The 24,064-nt window shown below is 45.1% G+C and overlaps 1 protein-coding gene across 17 annotated transcripts; it reads left to right on the top strand.

Annotated features, from left to right (window-relative positions):
- Positions 1–608: 608 nt before the first annotated feature.
- Positions 609–22,207, top strand: nfyc (nuclear transcription factor Y, gamma). 17 transcript variants are annotated; one of them, XM_085791700.1, is made up of 11 exons: positions 609–679; positions 12,129–12,235; positions 12,412–12,480; positions 13,942–14,055; positions 15,888–15,983; positions 17,143–17,319; positions 19,124–19,192; positions 19,673–19,825; positions 20,147–20,251; positions 20,360–20,419; positions 20,838–22,207. In XM_085791700.1, the coding sequence occupies exons 2-11, from the start codon at positions 12,137–12,139 to the stop codon at positions 20,955–20,957; spliced, it is 1,062 nt and encodes a 353-aa protein (XP_085647826.1). In that variant the 5' UTR covers positions 609–679; positions 12,129–12,136; the 3' UTR covers positions 20,958–22,207. The 17 variants fall into 17 exon arrangements, with proteins under 17 accessions (XP_085647826.1, XP_085647821.1, XP_085647823.1 ...); XM_085791695.1 differs by having other exon boundaries at positions 12,409–12,480; XM_085791697.1 differs by having other exon boundaries at positions 12,126–12,235.
- Positions 22,208–24,064: the final 1,857 nt, after the last annotated feature.

The following is a 24,064-nucleotide window of genomic DNA, read 5'->3' as shown; positions in this document are numbered from 1 at the left end:
GTATTAGCACCAGCAATAGTATTGTCAGTTTTACAATATTAGTCTTTATCTGTATATCCTGTTTAATTAAATTGAACTTGATACAGCTGAACCGATCTAGTGTTTTTAGGGGATTGCTGAATCTGCATTATTATTGATATTTTTGGCAGCAGGGCCACATGGAATAGTTAATTCTATCATTTTGCCCGACCATATATATATATATTTTTTTGATAGACAGTGAGATAGACAGGAAAGGGGGAGGCAGAGAGAGGGGGGAATGACATGCAGGAAAGGTCTGCCCGACGCGGGATTCGAACCGGGGACGCCTGCGTTGAGGACATAGGTTGAGGACTGTAGTCTCTACATAGGGCGGCCGCCTTAACCACTGCGCCACGCACCGCTCCCCGACCATATAATTTGAGTAATTACAGCGTTTAATAGTTAACTTACGTCTCACTGTGACCAATAATACTTGCGGAGTGAATATCTCGATAAAACCCATAAACGCATTTTCAATTTAATTTAATAAAAAGGATGGAGATTGACAGCGTCGCTCCGGGAGACGTAACAGCTACGTCATGACGTTCGTGCGTCCAACTGTTTCCGGTTCGAATAGCAGCCATCTTGTTTCCCCTTGCTAGCTAAATAAAATAAATAATACGCTGAGCAGGACTTCACTTCGAACCCGTAAAACAAAGTGAGTAAGAAATTTAAATTTGCTTTGTGTGTGGAGCGTTTACAAGAAAGGGGTGCGTGTTGTGTGGAAGTAGGGGCAATTAGTTCACTTTTTTTCATTCGCTGTTCTTGACCAATAGACGATTGTTTTGGAAGATGAACATAGGCGCCATTTCCCTCCCCGCTCTCTGAGGCGCTTATTGGTGGCCCGCTGAAGGGATCACGGGCGGTCAGGAAACTGATGCTCTTTGTCCGCCATGTTGGCTCCCGTCTGAGCGAATTTCAGACGGACTGGCCATTTGTACCGGGGCCCCGAATGGCGTCAGTTGCAGAACGAACTTAGCCCTAAAAACCTTGATTGGTGGAATCTAGTCCGAGGTTTGATTGGTCTGAAGGACAGATCCAAACGTTGTCTTTATTGGTTAGACTGCTTCTTCCTAGCTTTGGAAAGCTCTGCAAACTTTCATTTGATGGCAAGACTCGTTGTCCAGTGGCGATTAAAATTACACACAAACTGCGGATGGTCACCTGTGCTGAACAACCGTCAGCACTGTGCATCTCCTTCAAGCTAACGTTAACTTCACTAACGTGGAGCTCCCTTTCAACAGTGACCACCACCATAACGCTAGTAGCTACTAGTGCTGAGTGTGTGTTTAAGGCTGCTGTCATACGAATTAAGCTGCCGATATGTTACAGCGCTGCGGTGCATTTAGACATAGTCGTTAATTTCAGCGACCGTGGTATGATGTTTAAAACGGACTTCCATCTGCTATCTGTCTGCGTCGGCTTCTCCGGCTAGCCATTTTGTCATCCTAACTGGCTTATGATGTATAATGTAGCGACCTAGTTTACGTGCGACACGGCATTAAAGGCTGGTGCGTTCAAGAGCAAAGTTGCCCCATTTCCAGTAAAAATGCCCAATACTAATTATATGTAAATTTAAAGTGTGCCCCTGTTTTGTTTTTCGGGATGGTGGGAGCACATAAGTGTTTTTGATTTAAACTCAAAGTAGATACTGTGTAACATTCATGATTAAATTCATCTAATGTGCAGAACAGGACAAAACAGTCCTCCATAAGCTTTAGCTGGAATTTTACTTGGCATACAAAATGCAATGAATGAGTTTCAAATGTACTGTAGCATCTCCCCCTCCTCATTAGCAAATGAAATAGTTTACAGTTGTGTATAGCTGTGTACAGTTTACAGCTTTACATCTTAATTTACTTTGTAAATCTGTAATAGTTGTCCTGTCTTTCATTGTTCACGGTGCATGCATGTTTAAAATAACAGTGACATAATAGTAACAGTGTCTGGATGAGACCCATTCACACATCATGGGACTTATTCCCTGAGCATTTTTATGTGCAAGTCACTCAGCTAACCATTTAAATGAGCAGGTGTGCATGTATTTTTGCATCTTTGTGGGTGAATGCGCGGTTTGGCCTTGCTACCCGGAGGTTACTGTGTGTATATGAAACCTAAAAGTCTGGCAGGTGGATGTTTATCTCTAAACAGCATCAGTGAGAGCAAACATGTCCCTGGTACGGGCAGCATGGGTCATGGGAAGGTCTCATTTGTACAGTGACCTTGCCAGGTGTCATTACTGTGGCATTTTGGGTAGCTCGAATGCACTTGCAGAAAAACTGCTCTGGCATGGCAGCCATGCTGGAGAGATTAATCTTTGTGCGGCTCCACTCTAATCATTAACTGGATCGCTGTAGTACCTGCCCTAGTCCCCATGCTCCTCACTAAAATAGAAAAGAGAACATTTAGCTTTGTTTCTCCTGAGTCTCTATCTTGTTCTCTCGTCCTCTCTCCACTTGTTCTACCCCTCCCATCCTGTAACAACTCTCCTCTCTGTCCTTCTCCATCCTTCCGGTTCCCCTCCCCCTCTGGGTTTTTCATTGATGGGGCAGGTTTGCTCTCTTTCTCTCTCTCTCTTAAGCTTGTTGTGTTCCTCACTACTGTCAGGATTTGCAGTAATATGCAGCATAAAGCTCTAGGTCACACCACCGTGGGAGCACAAGTTAACAGTTAAAAGCTACTTTAGCTGAAATGTCATCATCACCATCACACCTTCACTTTCTGTCCCCTCTCCATACGACTCTGTCTAAGCCTTACGCGTCTCGGTGTGGAATTAGTGATGCAGTCAGTGGTGCATTAAACACCATGGGTGTTGCACATGAGCAGCAGCGTCCTGCCTCTGAGTTCGTAGCAAAGGTTACTGTGTTGAAAGTATGCACATTAAACCGGTGAGTTAACAAGAAGGACATTGTATGACATTGCTGACGTGGTTTTCTGATGACGTTTTAATTGTGGAAGTTGCTGTGAGCGTAGTTTTCGGAGTCAAGACAACAATGTCTTTGTTTACAGACTTTCACCCATATCTCTTAAGTCTTGTTTATCCACAAATAGGACGAGAATCAAATGCACTCCTCCCCTCCACCCCCCACTTCTGTGGCTGCTGCTCACCAGTCAGCTGATTTCTTCTTCATTTTGTGCAAAGCTCTGCAATGGTTTTGCAGTAATTATTTTATTTTTTGTGTAAATGTGATTGACACCATAATTAGGTTTTCACTGGATTCATGTTGTGGTTGTAGTAAGTGACTGTTTCGGTGAGTCATGAGAATATGTTGAATATAAAAGCCTAATTCAACTAATTCATATTCTAAACGAATAAAGAGTGGTCATGCATGTTGATAATTTTGTTCTCCAGTTGGCATAATATTAAGAAGAGCACAATGAATCTCATTATAAGAAGTAGGCTGGTTGGAGGCTAGATGTTGCAGCGTGTACCTGTGGCTGTGAGCAAGGATGAATGAGAAAGCAAGGACAAAACATGGATGTGAGTGTGTGTGTGGATGTGCATGTACGCCTGTGCACACGTATGAGACAGGAGTCTGCCTAGTATGCTTTTGTACTTTAAATCATGTGGATGCAACATGCGGCATCCATCCTGGCACTTCTTTCAGCCAATGAGGGCCCGCGCGGCCGCCTGCATCACCGCGCGCTCAGCCTGTAGCGGCGCAGAGGAGGCGGGGCTTAGAGAGACATTTAGTTTGACATTGTAAATAAGCAGAGAGCAGTTGTCAGAGAGCAGCCAGTGGAGCCTTTCTCATCCGTCCGGCAGCAGGAGAGGCAGAGAGAGGGGGGAAACGCTTGAGGACAACATCATGCCGAGGCAAGCCACCGCGAGCGACACCCTCACACACTCCCCCGAGGAGCTTTCCACAACTTTCTTTGCTCTTTTTCCACCTATTCTCCTCTTTACTCTCTCTTCCTCTTTTCTTTTCCCTGACCCCTATCCTGCAGCTCAAGGTAACTTAGAGCAGGAAGTTGGCTGTCGGTAAAAGGGGGTTGGGCGGAGGAAAGGGGAGGAGTGTGCTGCGTCCAATGGCAGAGGAGGACCCTGTCTTCTTACTGGCTGCGAGGCTTAGACCGGGGTGGGAGCCGGGTATGAGGCGGGGTCTGAGTATCATGTAGCATGCTAGATTGATTACTCTTGAATGTTAAAGGGGAAGGAGGCTAAAAGATTTTTGTCTGTGACTGAGTCGGGAGTGCCGCTGTACTGTTTGCCTGCTGCTGCTGCGCTGCTGCTGCTGCTGTGCTGGCTCTCTGTTTCCCCCTCCCCAACCCTCCTCCAACACTTCGCCTCTCGTCTCTCTGCGCCGGGCCAGGGGTCAGCTCAAAGACAAACGGCACAGGTCACCGGTTTTAAAGGGAGCGCGAGAGGAGCTGCTGGGTTGTTGGAGAGAGTAGAAAAAGACAAGAGAAACACAGAAAGGTCAGCGAGTTGAGGGGACTTGGTCAGGAGAGAGAGAGAGAGAGAGACGGGGCTGTATGTTTAGGCAAGAGGAGGACGCTGGGGGGGCTGCTGAAGGAGACAGGGCAATGTGTAAAGGGAGAGTGGGAGAGAGAAGGGAAGGGGAAGGGGGAGGGGTAGAAGAAGGGGGGGCTCGCTCTTCTGTGTGTCCGGGCTGAGAGCCTTTTTTTTTTTTTTTTTTAAAGCCGTCCAGTGGAGCCAGAGTGCCTTTTGTCTGGTGATACGATCAGGGAACTGGAGGAAATGAAGGAGCTGGAGAGAGTTTTTCTGTCAACCTCTGTGCCTCTTCTTATTCTTCTTCCTGCCGCCGCCGCCGCTGCTGCTGCTGCTCTCAAGGAGACTTGAAACGGGGCTATCTCTGTTTCTGCTCTGCTCCACCGGGGCAGGCAGGCAGGCAGACCAGCTCACCATGAAGGGCACAGGGGTAAGTCCGTCCGTCCGTCCGTCCGTCCGACCGCTGGAAACACGCACAGAGAGAGAGAGAGAGAGAGGAGAGACTTGTCAACTTGGTCGAGAGTTAGATTTTCGGAGTAAATCGAGAACCTCTGTTCACTTTCCGATGTCTTCTCTCTCCATCACGCTCTGCAGTGATGAGACTGTGTCTGTCCTTTACAGTCGTCCTCACCCCCCCCCCTCCCTCTTCTGTCCTGTAGTACTCTCCTTGGGAGACCGGAGTTGTGCATTTTGTGAGTGTGTGTGTGTTTGTGTTTCTCATCCATGTCCTTCAGTTATCCCCTCAGTACAGTATTGATGCTTTTTAGAGAAAAAAACAAAACAATATAGGTTAAGTCTTTTTTGTTTTGTCAGTGCTCGTCACTTGTTGTGTTTTTTGACTTTGGACTACTACACACACACACACACACACACACTTTAAAAAAAAACGTACTCTGCATCTCGTCATCGGCCGCATGGAAGTGCACAGCTGCCAGACTCTGACTCTGTGCTCAGATGTGCTTCCTTCACCGTCTCGGCGCTGCTGGTGTCCTGGAGGCCTGTGGCCGCTGGACCTCGGGTGGTGGTGGTGGTGGGGGGGGCCGGGGGGGGGTACCGGCCCGGACCCTGCTCTCCTCAACGCACTGTCCTTGTTTACATGTCAGCGCCAGACAGTGACGCAGAGCCGAGCAGCAGCGACGGCCCCCACGTAGAAAGGAGATTTTGTCATATATGTGGGGGGATATCTCTCCATGTTGTTGTCACTGTTGGTGTGAGGGGGTCTCCAGGGGTGGAGGTGCAGCTGGTTGCAGTGACCTCGGGACCCCTCGGGCCCCCTCCCCGACAGTGCCAGACGCCCAGATGGGACAGACTGTCAGCCTGTCAGCTCCAGGGGCCGGGGAGGCTAAGAGTTTGATCTGATCTCTTCTGATGGGATCTTTGGAGGGTGCCTCTTCTCTCACTTGCCTCTGCCTCCCTTCCTCTCCTTTCCCTCGCTCCTTAATTGAAAGTTTCCATTGGTGCCTTTGACAAAACAGTCCCGTTGGGGAAATAGAGAGAGAGAGAGAGAGAGTGAGAGAGAGAGAGAGAGAGAGAGAGAGAGTGCGAGAGACTAAAAATAACTCTTAAGTTGAAGCCCTTGCTGCCAAATCCCAGGGCTGGCTGCTGTCTGCATGAGATTTGAATATCATTTGTGCCCTACGTTGTACCACAGGGATACCGGAGGAGGAAAAAGTAAACGACACACGCAAACCACTTAGACATAGCTAGGCCTTTCACCTTATCACCGCTGTGCATTCACTCTTTTGCCCTTGCCCCCCCCCCCCTCCCCCCTCCCCTCTTTCTCGTGTTTTTACATGTGCGCTCTGTCAGTAAAGACAGTGCGTGTGGGCAGCCAGGGGGAGTCAGCTGTGTTCCTGCATGTAATATGCAGGTAGCTTTAGCCCTGCCTACTTTGACGCCAGGGACGGGGCCTAGCATTGGATGAAGGTCACAGGAATGTGAGATTGGCTCCCTGCAGTCTCTCCGTCAGCAACAAGACGGAAACATGTAGTGGGAGATGAGAAGTGAAACTCAAAGGGGGACAGAGAATGTAGCTAATATGTAAAGTATGTGATGTTTTTATTAAGCTTCTTAGAAAGTACACAGCCCGAACCACTGGGGTCACTTAAGTGCTGCAGTGAAAGTTGAAAAACGTGTCCTTTTTCTATCCTCCCCCCTGTCCCTCCCCTTCTCTCTTTCATCTCTCTCTCTCTCTCTCTTTCTCTCCCTCCTCCCTCTCTGGTTTCTCTCTCTCCTCTGTTGAATGACCTTGGGAGATCAGTGACTAGCACTTCCTGGAGTTGGCTCGAAGCAGAACCAAGGGCAAAGTTTGCAGGGCCGTTCGGTTGGCTGGATCGGTCCAGCCGTGCCGTTGAGATGTTGCACCGCGGGTCACAGTGTGCACGACGCGTCCGTCATTTTTATCCTGTTTGCTTGTTTTTTTGGGGGTTTTTTTAAATCGCAAGACATTTGCACCAACATCTTTGAAAATGTTGTGCGTTTCCCAGTAGTTAATCTGTAATTCCTGGCTGGGAACTTCTTGTTTCTTTGTTTTGATTGAGTAGATCATTTACCCTGCATGTTGTAACCATGCCAGTCTGTATGGCATTTGTGATTGGGTTCATCAAGGTGAGCGCTTTATTTGTAAATATACCCCCCCCCTGGTTTATAGCCATCAGAGTATTTGTCACTATGACATGTGGTATCTAGGCTGTATTTATTGTCTGGATACTGTACATCAGAATAAAACTGTCGCCGTGAACGTTTAACGTTAAACATTCAGTGGTTCATTGATATATCCTTGTTTACGGTAACATACGTTGTGTAAACACAGCTGCATTCCTTTCCTGCTTCGGAGGCCAGCTGAAACCTCGCAGACATCGACCTTTTGTGACCTTCCTGCAGAACTGTCCATTCTGCATCATTGACAGTTTCACACTACAGCATGTGGAAAACCAACCTCTTGCTAAATACATGTCAGTGTAGCAACTCTCGTCCCGTAGTTGGTTCTGTGTCATTTAAGTAGTATTTTTAGTTTGATTTCATCATTTATATTGAAACTGAGTCCATCTTGGTACATATGTGCTCTTTGAACACACTGATGTTTTAACTTTAAGGACACTTTAAGGTCATAGTGGTGGTTTTTCCCTCCCCTCTTTCATGCCCTTGCCTCAACATTTACTCAGCACAATTTATGTCAAATTTCACTTGTCCACATTTATAAACATCCACTGGTGTTTAACAGGGAGCTGTAAAACAAACAAACAAAAAGGCTGAACTATATTATAAACGAGCGTTGAATATTCAAGTAGTGATTACTGTTTCAGTTTCTGTGTGATTTTACTGCTTCGGATTATAAAAACTAATCAAATCAACCAAATGGCTACGTTGACGAGTTTTACACACAATACAATGAGCAATTCTCTCGATTGAGGTTTTGAAATTCTTACCAATTGAAATTGTGCTTAGGACAAAATGATGCGCTGCTTTTGTACAGTATATTCCACTTTCCTTGTGTGTAAGTCAGGGCTTCTTAATGCACATCTGCTTCGATGTGAAGTGTCAGCTCTGCTCCGGGCGAAGATCTGGGATGAGATGAGTTCTTCCTCACCACTGCAACAGTGTGGTGCTGAAACACCTCAGGGAAAAGTTGACTTTTTCTGTCCAAATAGGACTTCAGGTTCTCCTGAACTGCCCTGCCTCATTACTACTCAACTACACTCAGCAAAATGAAGCTCACTTAACTTTACGTTAATTGTTAGGTGATTAAGGAACAATTAACTGTAAAACACTTCCCCCCTAACCAAACACCAGTCAGTTAATTTGCTTCACTATACTCTCTTTTACAATACAGTCTTTGCTCTCTCTCTCCTCTTCTACACATTTTTTCGGAGCAAATAAATAGGCGCATGGCTCAGAGATGCTATCTGGTTGTTTTTTCCGGTCTTTAGCCTTTCTGCCTGCCCATCCAAGGTCCGATCAGGTTTATTTGGACAGGAATTGAAGGCTCATGTAAAGTGGTGTGATGTCAGAATTGGAGCGAGTTGTCGATGCTGCTGCTGCGAGTGGCCACTTGATGTGACGTGCCAGCGAGCTAGAGGTGGGAGGGAGGGAGGGAGGGATGAGGACGGGAGAGAGGGGAGACTCAGGACTGGGGTTGTGAGAACATTAGCGCTGATTCAGCTGCTGCAAGAGGAGCAACATTGACTTTACCGGAGAAGTTGGAGGAGAGGGAGATCAGGTGAAAGTAAGTAAGACAGGAAGAGAGAAACGCACACCCGCAAGTGACAGAGAGAGATGGGAAGTACTGGAGAAGAGACAGGAAGAGAGATGTAAAGCCGCTGAAGGAGGAAGAGCAAGTTGCTGTGTTGGACAATGTCGACAAAGTGCAGACATCACATTTGTCCTCAAAGATACACGTACACAGAGCAGAGCTCCTAGGAAACCCAACACCAGCATCTCTCGGTCTCGGTGACCTGATGAAGGACAACAGGACCGCAGGGAAGAGGAGAGCAGAGATGCACAGTGCAGAACAACACGGTGTACCCTAATAAAGCATACAGTAGCAGCTTAGAGAAACACAGTGTACATGAACTTGTCAGGCTCATTGAACAGAGCGATCCACGGCATTATCAATAAAAATAATCGCATCTGGAGGTAACACTGACAACAGGTAGAAAGAAGTGAAACTAACCAACAAGCTTTGACAAATTGTTTAGTATAGATTTTAACTGAAGCTTCCGTAAAAACTTACTATAGGTTGTCGACCTGTAAAATCCAGAGGCAGATAGGACTCATCAGTGCAGATGAAATAAGCCATCCTGACATTGGCTTTCTATAGTTATATGCATCAACCTCCAGACCATTATAAGTTTTATAATGCTGACATTTACTAGCTTTCAGGGGAATTTCAAAATTGATTTTCTTTGTGCAGTGGAGAGCCCCACTCAGTTTATTTGACTAGACCCAGACCGTCGAAGGTGTTGCATAAAGTCAGCAGAAGACATAATGTTCTGTATTTGTGTGTCAGACATCAGCGTTCTCCCACGCAAACTTTCCATTGATGCAAAGCCTTGGGAAATATGGTAATATTGGTGTACTGTAGGTTGGGCTCTGTGGCTTGGAGCAGCAGCAGCAGCAGCAGCACTCAAGAGCATGTTGATATTTCGCCCAATTGCCCTCCGCTCTCACATATGTTCTCTTTCTCTTTCCCCCACTCGCACTTCAGCCTGCCTCTCATCACACTTGCTCTCTCATTTCTTCTTGCATATTATTGACTCCCCCCACTTCCCTCCCCTCCTGCCGCTGTGGTTAGTGCGTGGCTGTGTATTTAGATTGAAGGTCACGGGGTCAGAGAGAGGGGGTTGGGGTGTGTGTGTGTGATTTAATAACGTCTCTCTTTCTCTTTCTCTTTCTGTAAGTGTTTTAAAAGTAAAGGCAGGAGTTTAAGAGAAGTTGTGTATGAGAGCAGAAGGACGAGTTTGGGTGGTACTGTGTGCTTTTATACTTATCTTTTTTATCAATTGAATCATTTGCTTATTTTTTAACTTCTATCCTTCCTCGGGGGCCTTAGCGTTGTTACCATGGTAATTAGCCTGATGGTTGTCTATAATGCTGTTAAGTGAAATTCCTAATTATGGTTTCCTTATCGGGGCTACCAGTCGGGAGAGAGCCACACACAAGCTGGCAGCGCACACGCAGATAGACAAGGTTGCGTTGTTTAAGAAATGATCACAAGATCGAGAGCTGATAGCTACCAGTGGGTAAAATGCCATCCAGCTAGAAAAACAAAAGGTTCTCATCAGCAGCGCCCGTGTGTTTTTCACTCTATTTACATGGTCACAGTGCCGTAAAGTACACAGCGGCCGGCAGAGGTCAGTTCAACCATCGGGGGGATGGGGGGGGGGGGAAACTACACTTCCCATCAGCCATTCCTGCCGCATGGAATGCTGGGAATGTTCCAGTGACTGCAGGATTTCAATCAACCTTGAAATGCAACTGGACACTGGAGCATCAGACAGAGAAGGGGAGACATTGTCAAGGTCAATCACTAGCCTGGCATGTCATAGCTACAAGCGCCCTGATTGATTTATATAAACCCCCCCTCGCCCCCCTGCTGCCATTCTGTCTCATCGATTTAGGTTACACTCTCTGTCGAAAACTGAATGACAGAACAGGACGCAGCAGTTGCTTCTTCTGTATTATTCAGGAACTTCCTCAAAAGGCCGGAGAAAGCGATCTTTCCCTGTCAAAAATCAATCAGGTAAAGGGGTTTTTTGCACTCTGAATTAGTGATTTATCAGTGTAAAATATTCACAGCTGCACTTAACTGGTATGAATAAAAGGCGCTGACCTGGACCCAGAGTCAAAGCAACGCCATACAACAGCACTGTAACAGGACCTGGAGGCGGACACACTGGATGGAGTGTTTGAAAGCCCCGTCTTTTTGTATTGTATTGGTCCGTCAGCTGGACCTGAGCTGCAGCCATTCATGACTCGGAGTGAGAAAAGAAAGAGAAGATAAAGAGGAGACCCCCCCTCTTCTTCCAACACTCTTTTTCTTTGTACTGTCATGTCTCTCTTGTTCTCTCCGTGTCTCCCTCTTTCTGTCTTGTTTGACCCACATAGCTAGTTTGCACAGCAGTCCGACTGTGGCCCTGTCTGTCTCTTACCTCCCCCTGCTAAAGCCTTTGGCACTTTGTCTTAGTGCTGGATTAATGCTGAACTGGACAAGGCACTACCCCTCCCTCAGCAACACTCTCACACACACACACACACACACACACACACACACACACACACACACACACACAAACACACTCCGTCTCCCTCGAGTAGCTCCACACACTCATCTCTTGTTCTGTCCCCCCACCAATGTCTCTCTTTCTTCTCCCTTCTGCCGAATCTATCGAGGTAGGGGGAAAAGCGAGAGAGGGAAAGAGTGCGATCCAGACACTCCAAGCTCTGCGTGCTCAGACAGGCAGGCCAATATTCCCCCAGCAGATTCCTGGCATGCCATAGTAACCTGCCGGATCCTCTTTCAAACCGTCAGACCCCTTGTAGAAGCAGTGGCTTTCATGTCTGTATGCATGTACGGTATGTGTAGCAGTCGCTTTACTTCAACTTTTGAGTAGGTTTAAAAAGCGCGCGTTCGTGGAATCGTGTTTGTGTTTTCGTAATGTGCAGCTACCGACTCAGTTGTTGTCAGGAGAATGTTTCTCTATCACACACACACACACACACAAACACACGTGTCCTCAGTGCACAGGGTCACCAGCAGCAGCGACTGACTTGCATGCTTGAATTTGCAGAGGAGCTCCAGCTATGGGCCAAAGGTGATAGAGCCATTCATAATCAGGGAGTGTGCAGCTCGTCTGGTGGTGGGTTCTTGGGCATGTCAACGTCCCACAAGGACAAGAATAGAAGCCCATCGGGGCTCTATTTTAGATTTCACTGTATTATAATTATAGGCTGTGATAGGATATGTGGTTGTGACACATGGGAAGAGCACAGGGCAGCGCTGGTCTGGCCTGAACCGACACTGTATTCTGTATCCTGTTGTCATTTGTTCTTGGTGAAGGACCTGTCTCTAGTGTTTTCACCTCACGCCTTTTGTTTTGTACTTTTTCTAATGTTTTACACTTTATTTCTTCCTCTCTCCTCCCTGTTGCAGCAGAGTAGAAGATGTCCGCAGATGCGTTTGGAGCCGGGGGCAGCGATGCCCAGCAAACCCTGCAGTCTTTCTGGCCCCGTGTCATGGAGGAGATCAGGAACCTGACTGTGGTACGTTATTGCCACTGAAATAGACCAAACCAACACATGCTAGTGACTTATACAAAGAAATTCAATGGTTTTATGTGTTTTCAAACACACACAAATGTAGATACTAATAATACAAGTTATTTTGTGCTCAACTCTGTCTTTGATCTCTCTAACAACCCATGTGTTTCTTTCAGAAGGATTTTCGTGTGCAGGAGTTGCCTCTGGCCCGAATCAAGAAAATTATGAAGCTGGATGAAGATGTCAAAGTAAGAAAACAGTTTGATAAATGACGGTGATGTGGAATGTGAGTAGAAGATCTGTTATGTGGGAGATTGCCTGTAACAATACAAACTGCCACATCATCCAGAGGTTAAATCCACTACAGACATGAGCAAGTAAATAAAGTCACATGACACTCATGCAAAGCCTTTGAAATGACAGGAGAGAGAAGTTCACTCAAAGGTAAGATTGGGGTAAGAGGTTAATAAAGGTCGACAGTATATTTTTACAGTGATTTATAACATCTGATTTTACTTACAGTTTTCGTACACATATATAGTTTGTGTGTCAATTATTTAAAACCTTATGAATAACGTTTCTCACTGTGGCCTTGTTCCTCAGAACGCGCAGCGCCCGCTGGACTCAACACCAAAGATTATTTTATAATGGAAAAATATTATCAGCTGTTGCACATTTAGCAGCGCCTGTTGATAAGAGGTCCATTATTTATATCAAATGGGTTTACATCAAAACGTATTAACTGCATGCATATGGGAATAATCGACCATCATTAAGTGAAATTACTAAACTGATTGTGCGGCCATTAGAAGATTAGAGGGTTGGCTTTAGATTTTCACTGCTTGTTGACTTTTTTTTTTATAAACACTCCACATTTTTTTCAAGTTGTTGTTTATGTTGAATATGTAGTAGAATAAACTACCAAGCAGAATTGAATTGGGCCTTTTATAACTCATAGCACTCACTCAAAGCACTCATTGATACCAATGCTGATATATATGCAGATATTCTCAGGGTATGGCTGGTGTTTGGGGGCATGTGTGCACAAAAATCTATTCAGAGGAACCTCCCCATCTCCGAACATTTGTCAGTGGCATTCAACAAGGCAGTTGCAGCACATGGAGGAATAATTACCCCCCTCCATTACACCAGATTATCAACCAGCGCTGTTCGTAGTCTCCAAAGAGAAAGCCTTGGAACATGTGCGCGTGTGTATGCGTGCCCCTGTGCGCGTGCATGTGTGGCTCGGATGTGTCGTGTCAAGAGCACTATCCCCTTAGTTAAGCGGCAGCTTATACTGGTAAAGAGATCAGGAGATCACAAGCATATCTGTCTTCTGTCAGCCCTGACACTGTCGTTTTCACTGCATGTGTGCAGCAGGCACATGTGAGCAGCGTGGAATTATTACAGTTTATTTACGCTTCACAACAATTATCACATGACTTAGTCTGAGAGAGTTCAGCGCCAATCGATATGAAGACGTAGTAGTGTAACTCGCCGCTGTAAGGACATAGAAGTTAAAGTGTTTGTTGAGATGTAATAGCACTTGTGTTTAGAGCTGGGGCATTAGCATTTTAAACAAATCATTTAGCAGCACCTGTGAATGTGGCGCAGCCTTTTGTGACTGAGGTCCTGACCGATTCATGTGATTGAAGTTTAATAGTCTGTGGGTGTATTTAACCAAGTGTAATTCCATCTCCTCTATACAGATGATCAGTGCAGAGGCTCCGGTCCTGTTTGCCAAGGCGGCTCAGATCTTCATCACAGAGCTCACACTCAGAGCCTGGATCCACACTGAAGACAACAAGAGACGCACACTACAGGTCTGACACACACACGAGTTGTCATCCTCCTTTTACATCTTAACATCCTCCTTGAATCTCTCCTCTGTTTTCATACACTATTTCACGCTCATTTGTTGGGATCACATCCATTAACTGTAATAATTACATTACATTAATTACTCTTAATTTTGTCCGCCTGCCTCTTTCTTCCATCTGTACATATCCATTTACCTTTTAACTTCTCCCACACCTCTGCATTTAGCCGTCATTTGGGTTTGTTAACTTTCTATTCACTGACGTATTCCTGTCTGTGAGCACATACAAGCGGAGGCCCCATACCAGCATCCCCATGAGGACTATCCCTCTGTTTAGTTCTTTCTCCCTCCATTGACTTTGAAAGCAAAGCCAGGCGGGCGCTGGTGACCCAGTTTTCCCTCCGGTGCCATTTTGCGTGCTCCGCTGTCCCAAACTTGAATAAGATGGACCCTGGAATGAGGCGAAAGGGAGAGAAAGTGGAGAGCTTTCGAGGGGCCGACGGGAGCAGCAGGAAAAAATCAGGCTAGTTTGTCTCACCTGGATGTCAAGAGGGGAAAACTGTGGAGCAGAACATGAAAGCTCTTAAGTCCACTTTATCCATTCACATACCTCTGAGAGATTAGCAGCCCATGGATGTGTGTGTGTGTGTGTGTGTGTGTGTGCGCGCGCCAATGCAGGTATAAAAAAAAAAGAGACAGGAATAAACAAAAGAATCTAAAATTGAAGACCTACTTTGGAAATGTGTTTGGTTTCCTGTTGTCTTGGCTTATCTCTGTCCCCGAGTCCTTTTTGTTGTTGTTTTAGCATGAAACGCTCTGTTGCTCGACTGTATGCTTAAAATAGAAACTTCATTTACTATGCAGGTTTACATGTTAATTACATTTCGTACCACAGACGGCACACAAGGTTCTTGTGACTCTTCACCTCATGAATGTGTGATCTTCTTTTCTCAGTAAGGGAAAAACAGTTCCCCTCCGTTTCCACATGTTCGCAGATACACTGAGCCCGAGTCCTATTGTGGAGAGGGCACGCCAGTTGGGGTCACCATAGCAACGCTCATCAATAGAACAAGTGTAGATGTGACCTGGTGTTACCAGATATTAATCAAGCTGCTATAAATAGCCTCTAGTGCAGGGAAGGCCACAATGGGGGGTCCTGACAGCCAATATCCTGTGGAAAATTCCACAGAGACAGCGCACTGCTGTGGATATAGGAAGGCGTTATAGAGGCAGAGCGTTTGCGCACGAGGGCAGGAAAACGTCATTCTTATTCATTTCCACCCATGTCACACACTCCACAGTTCATGATTATGACGCTAGGTTGGTTGGTCTCATGAATCCATTTGCCCTTATTCGAACTTTGATTAAACTGATCTCAGGCTGCAGCTGATCTTTATTTTCATTATCACCTCATCTGCCAATAATTTCCCTGATTAATTGTTTTGTATATAAAACAAAAGTGTGAAGGTGACATGTCGAAATGACTTGCTGTGCCTGACCAGCAGTCTAATGCCAAAATATATGAATTCTTTCTTCTTGCTTGAAAAGTCACTCAAATTCTTAATTGATGATGAAAATTATCAATAATGAAATCTCTGTAGACTAATTGTAACAATTCTTAACGCTCTGTCCTCCTTTAAGGTCAGTCATCAAAGCAAATACCTGCTACAATGCTACTGGGAACTTCATTTCAATTCCAAAGTCGCCTCTCGTGTGGCTATTCTTAGAGCGGGTTGACCTTAGGCCTTGAGGCATGTTTATATATAGGTTGCTGCATACATCGACTCTGACCTAATCACCTTCCTTGTTTCTTGTTTTGTTTTTTGTTTTTTACAGAGGAACGACATTGCCATGGCGATAACGAAGTTTGATCAGTTCGACTTCCTGATTGACATTGTGCCCCGGGACGACCTGAAGCCCCCAAAACGACAGGTAGGGAAGCGTACACGTCCAGGATGGTCTTCTCTCACAGTGACAGAGCATCCAAGGTTTATACGAGTCCTTCGAAAAATAAAAATTAACGTCAGGGTTGAGGTTCAGCAGGGCTGGTGATTCGGATCCTCATCTCGGGTGCTTTTCATTGTTGGCAATATTGGAGGGGCTGTAAACATCCTTGACTGGAAGCTGGGGTTTGGTCAGTGAGGGCTTTCAGTCGGATGTTTGCAGCATCTTATTGCCTCTGACAGCCAACAGTAGCCTCAGACGTGGCGCTAGTTGTTTGAGTCAGTAGATCACACTTAGTGGTGGCATCGTGTGTTTTAAACATGTCGCCTCACAGGAGCTAATTTCACAAGGGCAGTGAAGGAGGACAGCGTATTGTTTTGCTCCCAACAGGAATTATGTCCTCAACAAAAAGATTTTGTATACCAGATGGAGGAGTGAGATATTTAAATTTGTTGTCAAGTAGACTGTCTCCAGGCATGTAAACATCCTACACTCTCAGCTGTGTTGTCATGGAGCTGGGAGAGGGGTGTTTACGCTTCTGGTGACGGAGAAACCTCATCAAGATGAAGCCACGCTCATTAGTCAGTTATGAAGCAGCAGAGCGCAGGTCAGTGTTCACAGATAATTACGTTAGTAAGAATTGTTCGACCTGGGTTTGAGCCCCCCACGCCAACAAACGTTTAACCTGCTGAACTGTGCCGAGTAAACCGAAACCCATCAGACTCTGACACCGCATTTATGTGGCTGACCCAGGGAGAGCACGGACAGAGGTCATTTCTAAACACAGATCAATAACTGCCACCGCATTATTAGTTACTTCACTTACTTGTTTGAGTTACAAATATTTGAGACAATTTATTTTCTATGAATTGCTCCTGACTGATCAGAATACAAAGGTAGCGTACCTGCCTCCAGGCGTTGCATCGTGTGGTATTGACCAGTATGATGTCTGTAATGGAGCTTACGTCCAGATTACATTACTTCTCCCCAGCCGCATCCCATCAGTTATTTATCAGACCTGCACTTCTCTTCTGTTACACCAGCAAAAATAATTTATGGAGATGTAATGGACTGATAGGCCTTCTTCGGTGTGCGTGTGTGTGTTTCTGTGTGTGTTTGTGTGTGTGTGTATGTTTCTCATTTTCAGGAGGAGATGCGTCAGTCAGTAGCTCCAGCAGAGCCGGTGCAGTACTACTTCACCCTGGCCCAGCAGCCTGGAGCCGTACAGGTGCAGGGAACACAGCAGGCCCAGCAACCCGGTGCACAAACAGCCACCACCATCCAGCCCGGCCAGATCATCATTGCACAGCCACAACAAGGACAGGTACTACCAACACCTTGTTTGAGGAGCTCTATACAGCTTTTGTCATAAACTCAGTAGCAGAAGCAAAAGTTAAACTAAAGATGAATCCCGCTCTGAACTGCAAGAAAAGAGTGTGATTGTGTGTGTGTGTTGGAGGATTGCTTCTCCCCAGTGGTGTTAAATAGCACATTCTCAACTCCACCCAGTCCTGGGAATCCCGCTGCAAAAAGGCTTGTTATTCGGCCCGTGGTGCCCAGCTTTATTGACATTAGTATTAGCTCACATTTAGGAACTGACCACTCTCCCACCAGCAGGAATAGCTGAACCTCAGAACACACCCTGCACACATAACAACACATATGCACACCCTCCCACTGAAACCCTGGAGAGTAAACATTTGATCTGAGTGTCTCACCACAGAGAATATTTCCTCTTCCTCTATTTACTCATGCGAATTATGTTTATATACTTACTGCAACTGGTTGATTTGAAATTCGTCCTATCACTCCCTGTATTGCAGCCTTTAAAACTTTTGAGTTTTTGAAATTGCCCAGTGTATGTTTTGCCTTAATATTTGAAGTACACAGTGGAAAAAACAAGGAAAATCTGTCACCAACTTAAAAATGTATATTATCGCTGGACTTTTTCTCTTTTTGCTGTTTCTCATCCTCACTCACACACGCCATGTTTCAACTACAGAGAAATGAGCTGTAAGAAACAAAAAGTGAAAATCAATACGTGTTTCTTAATAAAAATGAGTCTCCAACACGCACAAACACAACACATGGACTCTTCTCCTCACACTCACAGAGACTATTAGCTAGATTGCATTCCCCCTCAGGATCACAGTGTTTCACTAAACAGTAAGATGACAAACCTGCATAATTAGGGACGCTGTTCCATTGTCTCTCTCTCTCTCTCTAATGATCTCATTCCCACTACTTTTTGCTCTGAAGCGCTTTCTCTCTGCAGCTTGGTCTCTGCATGTCATGTAGCTGTGCTGCTGTGCTGCTGTGCTGTTTCGTGCTGCTTCAGCAGACTGCCTTTAGCTGAGCTGTCATAGTCATTTAGACCTGGCCTGATTCACCAGTGCTGCGACTGCTGCAGTCCCCGCTGAGAGCAGAGAGGTCGCACAGTGACACTCACCTTACGTAGACCTCATTGTAACTTATTTACAAGCTAGCACTTTAAAAGGTGGGCCTTTAGATAATCAGTGGAAGGTTTAAAATGGACTATTTGACTATTTATCTGACAATTTGCATCCCCGCTATCCCTCTCCTTTCCTCTCCAAAAGTGTTTCCTGATTTAATAAGAGTTCAGTTGTCGCTTCCAAACACACGTTATGTTTGGTTCAGTGGTGTGTGGAGCGAGTTTTTGACAGGAAGTCCTATTAAAGAAGAAAGAAGTAATTTGAACAAAAGAGAGTTTTCATTTCATATCTTTTATTTATCCTCGTGTCCTTGTGCAGACCATTCAGTGTTTACTCGTAGTTACTTCACCAACTCTGTCATGAGCACTGATGAAACCTTTGGCGTTACTTGTGAAGTTCATGTATTTTTAAAACCTCAACTATTATTATTTTTTGTGTTTTGCTATTTTACCTCAGCTTCTTTTTCATTCCTCCTGTTTTATTTGCATACATCATAACCATGCTCCTAAGTTCATTTCCTGCTTATATGTCACTGTTTGCCGTGTTAGCATTGAAGCTATCTGTGCACACACTCCACACACGCTTACATTTCGCGTGTTGAGTTGTTGCTGTCGCTGCTTTTCTCACCGTGTGTCTCTCTCTCTCATTTTCTCATTCTGTTCTATCGGCCATCAGATGCTGCAAGGTGCCACCATGCAGCAGTTACAGCAAGTGCAGGTGCAATCACAGGGCACACCCATCACGGTAAACACACGTGCACGCATGCATTTATTGTCACTAACCACACATGCAGAGGCCAACGCTCAATGTTGCATCAGCCCCTGACTGTAGGTGCCTACTGCTGCTGCCGCCGCCGCCTATGAGCTCGGCCCTGCTCAGATGACTCAGGTCTGTACGGGCGGCCGCAGTGTGAGATCAGGTGACCTACCTTGGATAGTGTGACAGGCAGAAGAGAAAGAGAGGTCGTGATACCTGCATTGTCACCTTATGTCTCTAAGTCTCTGTCTTTTGTTCCTGCCTGATGATCTCCTAACAGACCTTTTAATATTTAAGGACATACGAGCTTCATGCTTCTGGTTAAAATCACATTCCAGGGGTGTTACTGATTTCCTGGATCTCTGTGTCAATGTCAATCTTAAACTACATGCTCATACCGGTTGTTCAGTGACTAATGTGTTACTTCTGTCTCTTTTTCCCTCTTTCTGTCTTGCTTCTCTGTGTCAGAGTGCACCGGTGGCCATGCAGGTGGGTGAGGGCCAGCAGGTACAGATCGTCCAGGCTGCTCAGGGTCAGGCTCAGACCGCTCAGGCCCAGGGCCAGACCATGCAGGTCATGCAGCAGATCATCACCAATACGGGAGAGATTCAGCAAATCCCGGTAAGAGATGGCGCCACGCTGGAACAGAGAAGTGATGGGGAACAAGGGGGTAGGGGTTAATGATGTTGAAAGAACGAGGAGCAGCGGTTTAAACCCGACAATGTGGGACTTTTCAAACCTGGTGCCTTCGGTGAATTATCATCCTTCACCGTTTGACGGGAGCCATGAAACGTACGATTTAGAAAGTTAACAATTCACCAGAGGAAGGTGAATTATTCTTGCTGCTGTTGTCTAGAGCAGGAAAATGGCTGTGACCTCTTTGTTCAAATGACCTTTGCTCTTAACCAAACTCTGTCTCCCCCTTGTGTTGGTCGACTGTAGGTGCAACTAAACACAGGCCAACTACAGTACATCCGTCTCGCTCAGTCCGTCTCCGGAGCACAAGTGGTCCAAGGACAGATTCAGACTCTTGCCAATACCCAGCAGGTAATCATGACAGCGATGCAGATTAACGATTAGAGAACAAATATGATGATGTCCAAACATTTACATTGTTTAACTGTTTTTTGTTTCTTCTCCCTTGCTTGTGTATAGATCACACAAACAGAGGTACAGCAAGGACAGCAGCAATTCAACCAGTTTACTGACGGACAGGTAACAACTGCAGCAAATATATCAATGTGTCCAAGCTGTAGAAATGACAGTGACATTTCAGCAACTTAAGTATGTTGGATTTGTTGCCAGGTGGCACTAGACGCATCATCCTTGTTTGCAGCATTTTTTAGAATCACTCAATCCAACTGTTGTTTAACCAGAAACACCTGATTTAGATTTAAAACCTTTATTTCCGTGGCTAAGATACAGGTAAAGACAGCTATTGTTAAGTTAGAAAGTAAGAAATGTAATTATATAACACATAGTAACAATCAGATAATCAGATAAGAGGTGGTTTTTTTTCTGAGAGGCTGCCTGAATCGCACATTTTAACAATACTATGTAAAACCTTGTCACCGTGTCCTCCTGTTGAAATCCAACTACACACTCACCCTCTCTGTCTGTCTCCGTTTCACAGCAGTTGTATCAGATTCAGCAGGTGACGATGCCAGCGGGACAGGAGCTGACCCAACCAATGTTCATTCAGTCCACCAACCAGACAGCTGACGCACAGGTCACGCAGGTCAGCACTGACTGAGCCCAACCAGCAAACCCCTTACTTCACACACACAACATGCACACCAGCCCATGTGACGCCCGACAGATGCCGCCAACCTCGACAAAAGACGCTCGATAACCTTGATTTTAAGCACTGCTCATCTAGACAAGGGACCTGAAATGAATAACACTCATGTTTTTTGTAATAAATTTAGTACACTGGAAAACCAAAGGGACACCGATCGACTCTTTCACAATCACATGCTAAGTTGCATCCGTGCTCAGTAACCATTTTATGTTGTTGTACATCTGTAACCCACATCTTTAGAGAAAACATGCATCTACTGCCACATCCAACGTCTCTCCATCCAGTAACTCTTCCTCTCGTCTTTGTCTAAACCACAAGGGTTTTTAAACATAAACAAGTGTGGGCTTTACTCTTGACGCCTTCCTTTCTTCACTCCATTTGGAAGTGAATTGGAGAAAGTGTCTGTCTCTGTCTACATGATCTGGTCCTGGCATATTTGTGACTGAAGGAAGCTGTGGGATTCTTCACCTCCCACTTTCCTCCCGGTGAAAACCTGAATCATACCTTCCTCTTTCTTTGTCACGTAATTGATATATGAAATGAAGCCATATACCTCAGATATCACTTTCTACAGCAACTCAATCTAAGGGATCTCAAGAAGAAGCTATAGGTTCATTGATAATTTCATGTAGTTTCTATGTTGTTATTTTCCACATTGACGATGAAGCATGACTTTATGTTGTAAGGGCTTCAAACTGTATAGGTAAACTGTGTATGTGATGGTGTGTGTGCTTGCGTTTCAAGCACCCACGCTGCAGTCATCTTTACTCTTCCATCTTGTTTCTTTATTCAAATACTTTGTTCACCCCTCTGTCTTTAGAGCGGGGAGGCTCCTCTCTGCCTCTATGCAGTTTCACATAACCCCCTCTACCCGGGTGGTTTTGGAGTCTTGTGCCCTGGTTTAAGTCCCATGTACAAACACATGACTCCATCTGGAGAAAAAAAAACACCCTTTTTATAGGAATATTTTTTTTCCGATTCAAGTGTTTTTCTTTTGGTTCTGAAATGTTTGGCCTCATATCTTCCCCTTCATTTTTGTACAGTAATGATTATTATTAATGTTCTTATTATTGTTGTTTTTGCATGTAGTTCAAACTGCCAGCATGACATGCAATAGATAGGTACAATTTTATTTTTGATGTTCTTTTTTGTAAACAAACTTTGTTTGTGAGAAAAAATAAAAAACCATAACTTGTCTAAGAGTCCTGTTTTTATAGAATCACTCTGTGTGTGTCATCAGGCGCTGATTTTTGTTGTATTGTTCTTGTTTTAGGAGAAATAAGTTCTTCGTTTCTGCATGGACAGTAGACAGGGAGGCAGGAGACAAATGCTACAGCACTCAAGAGATAAGACTTGAACCATCCCAATCAGCCATCCTCTGTATTTCCAGGTAGATGCATCTCACCACCAGAGCCTAAAACACCGTTGCTTGTGTTGCGTTTATTGTAACTTTATCATTAGTATGAAGCGGAACCAATATTATAGAGCAAGAAGTATTTTAAATGTTTATCAGGATCACTTTAGTTATGGGCACAAGAAATACTGGTGGATTCAGCTGTGCAATCCTTGGTGTGAGTTAAGTGTTATTTTCCCAAATGGCCACAGGAGGGCAGCACTGGTCTAATAAATGTCACTGATAAACTAGGGCACCTGATGTATTGCCAAACACAGGTGTACAATGTTTCACCAGGGGGCATTGTTTAAGGAGTACAGACGTATCCAAAGTGCACAGCACCACAATTGTTTTGCAAAAATGCGTAATCAATATTTACCCACGCTGCACACAAACCAGGCTATATGAACGCCACTAATCTTACTTCTGCTGCCCCCCTCGCGTGCTGGAAAAGCTTCATGTGCCACAAAGGGCAAGCAGTTAACAATAGAGTCACGAGTTATTTGGCTGGAGACTGCTCAGCTCCTGCGAGATCAGACTGCATTCCTTATCCGACCTAAATCTTAAAAGGAAGAGAAGTAATTATGGTGGAAGTGAAAATTGGGTAGCAGGGAGATGCATGATGCTCATAATGTCCCGCTTTGCCCCAAGTAAAAGGTCACATTTGGCCTGGCGTCAGCATTGAGTCAAAGTTCAAAAGTTGGAAGTATCCCTTTGAAGTGCTTTCACATCAAGCTGTGTTAAAAAAAAAAAGAATCCCTCATACACACGCACACACCCGCAGTGACTGCTCACAACACAGTTGTCTGGGTAAAGCATGGTAGTCACAGCCACACGTAAACATTACGCAACCGTAGGGCCCTTTCTTAATCGACTTAATCGCCAAACAATAACTGCATTAATGAGTGCAGACTCATGCTCGGCTCTTTCTAATAAGAGGAACAAGGATTGTGAGAATGTTTGAGCTTAAGTCAAGCGTGAATAGGATTGTCTGGTGGTATTTTTCTTGGCTGGCCCGTCTGGTCAGATCAAGGCAGCCTCGGCCAGATGAAGTGGGGCCGACTGCCTTGGCTGCGGCCTGGACCTTGTGATTGGGCCACAACACCAGTTGGCCTCAACAAGTTAGCAACAAACCCCATAACAGGAGTGGATGTTCACTTAGATGGGGGGGTTGCGTTTGATCCCCTTTTTCTGTCTTTTGCTCGGTGTCGGGAGAGTTTGTTTTAATCACCATCAAACCATAATACAAGCTTTTCCCAGGTCCTGGCATTTCAGTGTTGTGTAAGAATAATGTGACAGTCCAATAGTCCACATAGTAAGAATTTCTTACTACTCCCCCTTTTTCAGGAAGCGCAGAGTGCAGGGTCAGCAAAAGACCCCCCCCCCCCAACAACAACAACAAAAAAACCCAACAAAAACAAACAAACATGGATCTTAATCAATCTAAAAAACATTCAAATTGTATCCAAAAGCCTAAAAGATTGCTTGTAAGGGTATTGCATAGTTTGTGGAGAAAAGCTTGATTTAGAGTGTGGACATAATCAGATAGTGAGATAAAAGGGCTCAAATATTTATTAGGCCAGGTCTCTTTTCTCAGACAGATGCATTATAGTAATTAATCTATGAAGAAGAAACGTACTCCTGTCTGAGTGGCCCAGGTTAATTC

This window comes from Trachurus japonicus, chromosome 11 (genome assembly GCF_045865225.1).
Source record: "Trachurus japonicus isolate A0001 chromosome 11, Traja_1.0".
NCBI classification, from domain to species: domain Eukaryota; kingdom Metazoa; phylum Chordata; class Actinopteri; order Carangiformes; family Carangidae; genus Trachurus; species Trachurus japonicus.
Note: the sequence above shows the minus strand (reverse complement) of the source record. Positions and strands in the feature narration are given on the sequence as shown.